The sequence below is a fragment of the Rhincodon typus genome, chromosome 16 (genome assembly GCF_021869965.1).
Source record: "Rhincodon typus isolate 14 chromosome 16, sRhiTyp1.1, whole genome shotgun sequence".
In the NCBI taxonomy this organism is placed as follows: Eukaryota; Metazoa; Chordata; class Chondrichthyes; order Orectolobiformes; family Rhincodontidae; genus Rhincodon; species Rhincodon typus.
The window spans coordinates 30,293,683-30,303,664 of record NC_063347.1 but is presented as its reverse complement, the minus strand read 5'-3'; the positions used below and the strand labels follow the sequence as shown (position 1 = coordinate 30,303,664).

The window sequence follows — 9,982 nt, the reverse complement described above, 5'->3', positions numbered from 1 at the left end:
CTAATTCAGACCTGAGCCACATCCCCTCGTCACTGGTTTTGAACAGATGAGTCATGAAGTAGAACAAAGCCTGCAGGTTCCCAAAGTGGTATGAACTCTTGGTCAAAGGAGTTCAGGTGCCTGATCTAGGGATCAGATCAGGAAATGGGGTTAGGAAAGCCACAGAGTGTCTTTGACATTCCTGCCCATGATCCTAGATGCTAGATCTTGGATCTTTGGGGTGTGCAGCAGCCACCACTCCGAGGGTTTGTGTCAAGCTGCCACCCTTTTATTGGTCAGCAGCTCTCGGGCAAGGCAGTATTTCCATCCTTGGTGATCCTTAATCCCAGCAAAAACTCAATGCTGGCGATCCAGTAGGCCTTCAATAACAGTCAAAGGAGACCAAGCTTAACTCCTCCTGGTTCTCCAACTGGATGGTGTGGGCAAGACTGATATTGTAAACATTTAATTCCAAATGTGGTATTTATTCATGTGTTTTTCAAGTCCCTTTGCAATAAACCCAAATGCACACAGGGAGAGCAAACTTTATTTTATTAAATCATGCACATCACGTATGTTAGTGCAAATACTTTAATTTGTAGTCCAGAAATTCTACTGTACTTCCAACCATTTTTACAAAATAGATTTAAAACAATTATTTTACTTTAAAAAATTTATTTCTGTAATTCAGCATATCAGAACAATATTTGCAAACAACCTATGTACAGGAGGTACCAAGGACCATTAGCATGTGTGTGTAGCTAGGGTGGAATATCATAGCTTATTGGCCATTCAAACAAATGCTCAGGTTGACAGACTTTAAAACAGATTTGTTTTCATATAAACAAGTGTTTCTTTTCCCCACAACCTTGTGTTTAAACAAAAAAATTCCAGAATGAACGGGACATCTAACAAAACCCAACATTCACCCTCAACGCATTTTAAGATAACTTATGTAGCAGATTTCTCAATACATTCTTGAACATCTATTTCTATTGTCAAGGATATTTTAAACCAGCTGTAATTTTAAAGGTTTTTTTAAAATTTGACTACGGAATCTTGAACCAATATATGCAATTATACAGTACAACTTCAACATATCATACTGTGGTTGAAAATGTATAAATTGAATTACTTTTAAAATAAGGCAATACCCAACTCATTTGGCTAAAAAGGTGTCATGATAAAATTAAGGTGATGATCCATTTTTTCCTCTAAGTCACTTCGAAACAAAGTGCTTGCTGGTGTGACTCCTATAATGAGTATGACAGCTGTCTGAAAGACAGATGAATGACTGTCCTGGGAATGTAGTGATTAAGGCAGTAGCATTTGACTGCTTTATGGTTTGCAGATTTGAGTCCCAGATAGTCTATACTGTAAGCAAATGCTTACCACTGTGCATCAGAAATATTTCAGTCAGCCTCTTACATAGGTATCCCCATTACTAGGGAAAACATATAAACATTTAGTCTTTTTATAACCAACTGATGCACACTTTCCACCAACTGATATACAGAGAAGTGTGGATTTGATTGCTATTTTAGGGATTTGTGGTCCACTTACCTTTGCAGGTGAAACACTGATTGAGATGGGTGCCCATAAAAAGTCAGCAAAAGGAAGAAACATTTAAAATGTGTTTATTATGCACACATGACTCAAGTTTACTGCTGTTTCTTTAATAAAAAGTACACTCCGAGATTTAAAAAATTGTTGGGAGAAGTTAAAATCCAGTGAAATTCAGGTGTAGTCTCCCAACCCTGCGATAGCATAACACTTACATTTTAAATGTGATTGCTGTTTAAATGACCTATCACCTCTTGTATGTGGATCAAACTGACTGTAGATGAACTATTTAATTCTGTTAGCATTGGTCTTCTGGCATAAGTGCATCAGTTGGTGGAATTGCATCACTATTATCAAAAGATACCGTAGAACTCAGAAGTGAAACTAAATTAACTTCAATGTTTTTAATATTTTGGTACCAAGAAGCCTAGTTTAGGCCACTATATTTCTTTACATAATTCCAAAGTACTGATTTTTTTTTTTAAAAAGGAAAAATGCAAACAAAACATCATCTAGAGTAGAATCCAGTCACAAATTTTTATTCCCTCTATATACAATTACATATTATACAGTTCAAGCAAAAATCCTACTGTCGTACTCTGAAACAGCTGTGTTTTTGTTGGAGGTAAAGAGGAAGGAAACAGATCTGCTTGTTCCCTGTAGTAAAAGAAAGCCAATGTCAAAGGGGAGGACATTCTGTAGTTTGAGAGATATCTCGCAGTTTCATGGTGAGGCTCTATTCAATGCTGGGTATAACACTACCACTGTCACAGCAACCAGCATGGCCATCACTGGCATCCACTTGAACAATCCACCCTGAAAAGTTTTATTGAAGAGTCAAGTTAATAGTTTATGGGCTATTGTCATCTGAAAATACAGACAAGCAGTTTGGGGCAAAATGAATTTTAAGTGCAGAATTGCTATATTTAACATTACGTCCCTACAAATCTCTGATCACATATGGAGACCAAATACTTATCAGAACGGTGCTTAATGCAAAATAAATCTCCAGTGACAATATTGCAAACAATGAAGAACTGCTAATGTATCCATGATTACTTAATTGTACTTCTATAGTTTTTCAAAAGTTTGAAAAAATTAATTGGGGTAATTACAGTCCACTGCAGTAAATAAGCTTTTTTCTTCCACTATCTTGTAAGTTAAAATTAATTAAATGAATATGGATTACAAAAAGAGAGCTAAACGTAAATATAGAAGTTTATATCACAAAGTACTTAATTAAATGTTACCCCAATCTGCTGTATTATTATGACATGTAAGCACAAATACTAGAAAATTATTTAGTGTTAGGTAGACAATAAGCATGCTAGACTGGCATGATTGTGATGGTGCAGCAAAACATAGCAAAATAGGTATTGAAGCAGTTTTTTAAAAAACAACACGGAAGCAAAGAAAAAATAAATACGTGCTTCAAAACGTAGTTAATATCGGTAGTAGAAAACTTTGCAACATAGGTTAGCAAATTAAAATTGCATTAAGGCTGTTCATGCATTTTGTGAAGAAGGGATACAAGTAGCAGAGGAACACACAGACATAAATTGTAGCTGTGTACCTTTATCTACCATAGGTGATCGGACCACCAGTACAGGAAAGCCAGGATTAGGGCGACGCCTAGAGCAGGGATGGGTTGCAATATTGTGGAAGGCTGAGGGAGGTAAGGGATATTCACAGTCACTGTGTGCAAAGCACCAGAATGCACAGTGCAGATTTTCAGGGAATATATTGGTGGGACACAAATGTAAGCGTGCCAAAGTTTAGTACAGAGGAAAAATAACAGCTCTAAAATAGATCTGACAATTTGTCTGCAAAGTGCTGTCTTGCAAAACATTTTACATATTTGTGGGGAGATTAGGCCCAGGCTAGCCATCTTACTAGCAGAGAAGAAAATGTATTAAGTTCTTGAGAAAACACAAATGTGAGCCCTTATTTTGCTGAAGTCAGATACTTATTACCTGGTTAAGCACGTCTTCTGACAAGTACTTTTAAGCATTATAGTCAGAAAAATATATGGAAAAGGATATTCATGCTGGACAATTCTGTATAAACTGAAGACTGAATAATTGTGAATTATTCAATTACTTCGTTACCTTACAGATCATGGCTTTAAATACCAAGCGAGTGATGGCTTAATTATTTAAATCTCATGTAAAAGATAAAGGAAAGTTATCCTAACTGATTCTCTGCAATTGTATAACTGTGCTCTCCACAAGAGTGACTATTTCAAAAATACTTCATTGACTGTAAAGCACTTTGATAAATAATAGTATAAAGGAAAGTCTAGCAATTAAGATTGCTAGAAACCACAATCAGGTAACAATGATCTAATCAGAGCCTGCTTAAAGAAATATAACTTTGCCCATTTCTTTTAGGAAAGGTTATCACTCAATACAGAAGAAGGCTATTTGCTATTTTCAAGAAGAAGGTAGATATAGTTCTTGTGGCAAAAGAGATCAAGGGATAGGGTATTTAGCTCGATGATCAGCCACGATCATGATGAATTGTGGGGCAGGGTCATGGGGTTGAACGGCCTATGACTGCTCCTATCTTCAATGTTGCTATAAATACCTGTCAATTCAAATTACTACATGCCCTTTACAAATCATACATCTCTGACCCAGTGTAGTTTTATTCATTAACGGGTGCCCTTTGCTGGGCCAGCGTTTATTGTCCATTTTTATCTGCCCTTCTGAAGGTGCTGCTGAGTTGCTTTCTTGGACTGCTGCACTCCATTTGCTGTAGGTAGACCCACAAAACTACTGGGAAGGGAATTTGGATTCCCTGGATTTTGATCTATGACATTGTAAGTCACAGGTACATTTCCAACTTAGAATGATAAGTGGATTGGGAACTTGCAGGTGAAATTGTTACCATGTATCTGGTGCCCTTGTACTTCTAGATGATGGCGATCGTGGATTTGGAACATATTGTCCAAGAACCCTTGGCGAATTTCAGCAGTACATCTTATAGATGGTATACAATGCTGTAACTGAGTGTTGGTGGTGGAGGGGTGTGTGTGTGTGTCTGTGTGCGTGTGAGTGTAGTCAGGAGGTGACTTACTTGCTGCAAAATTCTTAGCCTCTAACTTGCTCATGCAAACAAGGACTTATATTGCCAGTTAGCTCAATTTCTAGTCAATGGTAACCCCAAGGATGCTGATGGTTGGGGATTCAGTGATGGTAATGCTATTGAATGTCAAGGGACTATAGTTAGATTCTCTCTTTTTGGAGATGGTCATTTCCCTGGCATTTATATGGCATGAATATTACTTGTATGGCAGCATAACCCTGGATATTGTTCAGGTTTTGCTGCATTTGAACATGGACTATTTCAGGACCTAAAGTATCATGAATGTGCAATTGGGCAATCTTGAGCGAACGATCCCACATTTGACATTATGATGAAGGGATGGCCATTGATGAAGCAGATGGTTGGGCTGAGGGTACTACATTGAGGAACTCCTGCAGAGTGGTCCCTGAGCCGAGATGACTGATCTCCAACAACCACAACCATCTTCCTTGTGTACTGTAACCAGTGGTAATATTTCCCTGATTCCCACTGATTTGATGCCATACTCATAGGGCTTGGCTAGGGGAGCTCCAGAACTTGCCGCTCCCCTGGCCAAGCTGTTCTGGTACAGTTACAACACTGGCATCTACCCGACAATGTGGAAAATTGCCCAAGTATGTCCTTGCTGGATAAATCCAATCTTGCCATATACCGCCCCATCAGTCTACAGTCAATCATCAATACAGTGATGGGAGGTGTCATCAACAGTGCTATCAAGCAGTACCTGCTCAGTGGTACCAGTTTGGGGTCCGCCAGAGCTACTCAGGCCCTGACCTCATTACAGCTTTGGTTCAAACATGGATAAAAAAAACTGATCTCCAGAGGTGAGGCGAGAGTGACAGCCCTTGACATCAAGGCTGCATTTGACCGAGTGTGGCATCGAGGAGTCCTATCAAAACTGGAATCAATGGGTATTAGAGGGCAAACTCTCTGGTGGTTCCAGTCATACCTGACACAGAGGAAGATGGTTGTGATTGTTGGAGGTCAGTCATCTCAGCTCCTAGACATCTCTACAGGAGTTCCTCAGGGTACTGTCCTAGGTCCAACCATCTTCAGCTGCTTCAACAATGACCTTCCCTCCATCATAAGGTCAGGAATGGGGATGATCGCACAACGTTCAGCACTATTTGCGACTCCTCAGAGACTGAAGCAGGCTGGTTCCAAATGCAACAAGATCTGGACAATATCCAGACTTGGGCTGACAAATGCTAGGCTATGACCATCACCAACAAGAGACAACCTAACCACCACCCCTTGACGTTCAATGGTGTTACCATCACTGAATCCCCCACTATCAACATCCTGGGAGTTATTATTGATCAGAAACTCAACTGGACTCACCACATAAACGCAGTGGCTACAAGAGCAGATCAAAGGCTAGGAATACTGCAGCGAGTAACTCATCTCCTGACTCCCCAAAGCCTGTCCACCACCTATAAGACACAAGAAAGGAGTATGATGAAATACTCCCCAACTGGATGAGTGCAGCCCCACTAACACTCAAGAAGCCTGACACCATCAGGCAAAGCAACCTGCTTGACTGGCACTACATCCACAAGCATCCACTCCTTCCACCACCTGATGCTCAGTAGCCACAATGTGTACTATCTACAAGACGCACTACAAAAATTCACCAAAGATTCTCAGACAGCACCTTCCAAACCCACAACCACTTCCACCCAGAATGACAAGGGCAGCAGATACGTGGGAACACCACCACCTTCAAGTTCCCTTCTAAGCCAATCATCACCCTGAAATGGAAATATATCGTCGTTCCTTCGCTATTGCTGGGTCAAAATCCTGGAAATCTCTTCATAATGGCATTGTGGGTCAACCCACAGCAGGTGGACTGCAGCGGTTCAAGAAGGCAGCTCACCACCACCTTCAATGGCAACTAGGGAGGGGGCAATAAACATTGGCATGCAAAATGAATAAAAAAAGTCAAGAGCAGTCACTCTTATCTCACCTCATGTCACCATCAGCTCTTTTGCACATGTTTGAGCTAAGCCTGTAATGAGATGGGGAGCTGAGTACCCCTTGTGGAACCCAAACTGTGTGCCAGTGACCAGGTTATTGTTAAGCAAGTGCTGCTTGATAACACTGTTGATAACACCTCACACCATTTTATTGCTGATTGCAAGTAGACTGATGGAGTAGTAATAGGTTGGATTGGATTTGCCCTGTTTTATTAGTACAGGGCTTACCTCAGCAGTTTTCCACATTGTTGAGTAGATACTGTGTGTTATATAGCTGCACTGGTGGATAACTTGAGAGAAGACAAAATAGCTCTAAAACCCAGCAAGAGCAGGGAGAAGCATAAAAGATGAGGTACTACTGAATGAAATGGCAGTAACTCACGTTGGGTCCACTGACAACATCATCCAATCCCATGATTGCTACTATCTAAAAAGTTAAGGGCAGCAGATTCATGAGAACACCGCAACCTGAAGTTCCGCTCTAAGCCACACTTCATTCTGATTTGAAACTATATTGTCATTCCTTCAATGTTGCTAGGCTAAAATTCTGGAATTGTCACCCTAACAGCATCCTGGGTGAACCTGCATCCCAAAGACTGCAACAGTTCAAGAATGCAGCCCATCATCACCTTTTCAAGGGCAACTAGGGATAGACAATAAATACTTATTAACTAGTGACAACCACATCTCATGAATGAATAACAACAGTCAATCATGGATCCATCTCAGGCCAGGAGTCAGCTAAATTGATAACTTCGTTCAGGAGGGAAATCTAATGCCAGGAGCCTGTAGCTAAACCCTCAGGGAAAGTCTCAGTGATCAAGAGTGGGGAGGTGGTGGGTAGGGAACCGAGGTCAAAGGGTGGCTGTAGTGCTGGAGAAGAGTGCAGGTAGAGAAGACGTGGTGAGGGGAGGTCATGGGGACGACTGTTCACGTGCAGGTGAGATGAACGAGTCCATAATCAGCAGCGGAAAGTTGAAGTTTTTCTTGAGCGGCTAGGGGAGCACTTGGTTCACTTTTACATTCCTCTCTCACTGGGAAATCCTTGCAATAATAAATGAGACTCCCAACTGAACTAACAAAGCCCTTTTTGAATATATAAATAACGTGTATTAGCTCTCCGCAGCAAGATGAGATGCCACAATGTCCACCAGTGTAAAACTGACAATGGACATGAACATAGTGTGTTGGTATTGTAGTTCACTCATTTAACTGGTTAACTCTCACCTCTAATGTCTGTTGCTGTGGCATTGTTGGGGTGTGTTTAATGGTTTAATCTCAATTTCACTAACAACCACCACTTTGCAGCAGAAAATTTCCTATTCTACCTAACACAACTGTGTAAAGATTTCTCTCCTAAAACTTCCTGCAATTCTTCCTTATTATCTTAAGACTTGTCGTTCACCCGTTTAAATCAAGTAACTGCTTATCACAATTTTAAAGACATGTACTGAATTAACCTTTACTATTTTCAGAACAATTGCAAAGCCACAACATTTCAACTATCTTCATAACTAACATTTTATCTCTGATTAACACTTATCTCCAGTAATAACACTGCAGATTTATACTGTGCCTTTGCCAAACCTTCTTTGTTGTATGTCCCAAGTCCATAATCTAAGTTGAAAATTGAGATGAGCACAGGAGTGCTACACTGTACGAATCCATAAAGCGTAAAGTATGCATGAGATGAGACCAGTGAAGTCAATGTAAAGCAGTACAAGAGGAAAGCAGTGAACCTAGAGTGAAGCAGCATGAGGGGAGAACAGTTAACATAGTGTGAAACAATGCCTGATGGCAGATCCTGAACCCAAAACGTTAACTTGGATTTCTCTCCACAGATGCTGCCGGACCTGCTGAGACTTTCCAGCATCTGCAGTTCTTTCGATTTTTATTCAGTATAAAGCAATGCAAGAAGGAAGCAGTGAACTCAGTATAAAGCAGTGGAAGAATGGAGTAGTGAATCCACTATAAAGCAGTGTGAGGGGAGAGTAATGAATCCAGTATAAAACAGTGTGAGCAGAGTGGTGAAGCCAGTATAAAGCAGGAACAAAAATAATGTTGCTGGAAAAGCTCAGCAGGTCTGGCAGCATCTGTATAAAGCACTGTGAGCAGAGCGGTGAAGTCAGTATAAAGCAGTGTGAGGAGAGCGGTGAACTTACTATAAAGCAGTGTGAGCAGAATGGTGAACTCAGTATGAAGCAGTGTGAGCAGAGCGGTGAACTCAGTATGAAGCAGTGAGAGCAGAGCTGTGAACTCAGTATGAAGCAGTGCGCACAGTGAACCCCAACATAAAGCTGTGGGAGAGGAGACTAGTGAACTCAGCATGAAGCAGTGTAAAAGAGGAGCAATGAATCCAATATAAAGCAGTGCAAGATTGTGGTGAATCTGGTTTGAAGCAGTGGGAGAAAAAACCATCGAAACCAACATAAAACAGAGTGAAAGGTGAGCAGTGAACCTGGTATGAAGCAGTATGAATACGAATAGTGAACCTGCTGTACAGCAGCGCATGAGGAGAGGATTGAACCTGGCATAAAACAGCACGCGAATGAGGTGATTACAGGAAAGGAGAAGAAGAGAAAGAACCTCTTTGCTGCTTCTGCTTTTCTTAACTTGTTCGATCTCCAAAGGTTCAGTATAGTATAGCAACTAGTGTCAAGATTAGTAAAATATATAAAAACATGCTTACTTGATTCAATTGTAACTTCTGGCACATAATTCATTAGAACACAATAAAGATGGCAGAATGGGCAATATATTACAGCTGTAGCATATGGGAGTTTTCTGGATGCCAGTTTTAACTAAAGTAAACATGTCTGCAGTATGTTTTTGAAGTTTGAGAAGAGTTGGCTCAGAGTTTGACCTGCAGGCTGATCTACAGACATTGTAACACATCAGGGAGGATGATACATACCTGAATTCTTTGTACCAGGAGGAAACCGCATCTCTTAGGATTCAGTCACCTGACTTGATCAGTGTTCAGGCACAGGAGAGTGTGGTTGTAAGTGGAACAGATAAGAGGACCCAGAGAAAGTGCAGGATCCTCAGCCTATGAAATTTTCCAACATGCTCTTCAGTCTGTCTGGATGAGTGTGAGGGCTGCAGTCTGGATGAGCAAACTGGCCATTGCACCATGGCATAAGAAGCCATTCAAGTTGGGGAGCAAAATGGAATGTAGCGATAGTAGGAGACAGTACAATGACGGGAAGTACTGCAGAAAGTGTGACATGAACTGATGCAATGGCGTCACTTGAACCATGTTTCTAATCTGTATTGCATTCTTCGCAACTGACCTCAGGTTTTAGGGACTGCTGTTATCCTACCTACCAGTTGGCCCTCCTGGTTTAACAGGAGAGCGTAGACCAAGATTATCAAAA

At 40.8% G+C, this 9,982-nt stretch overlaps 1 protein-coding gene across 2 annotated transcripts in view; it reads right to left on the bottom strand.

Moving 5' to 3' along the window:
* Positions 1-637: 637 nt before the first annotated feature.
* The window catches only part of slmapa (sarcolemma associated protein a), a 254,138-nt gene continuing 244,793 nt past the window's right edge, over positions 638-9,982 (bottom strand). The window contains exons 20-21 of one of the 2 annotated variants that reach the window (XM_048606409.1): positions 3,116-3,208; positions 638-2,358 (exon numbers count right to left, since the gene is read on the bottom strand). In XM_048606409.1, the coding sequence (XP_048462366.1) occupies positions 3,122-3,208 (87 nt within the window). In that variant the 3' untranslated portion in view covers positions 638-2,358; positions 3,116-3,121. The remainder of the gene's footprint in view (positions 2,359-3,115; positions 3,209-9,982) is intronic. The other variant, XM_048606410.1, reaches the window with a different exon arrangement.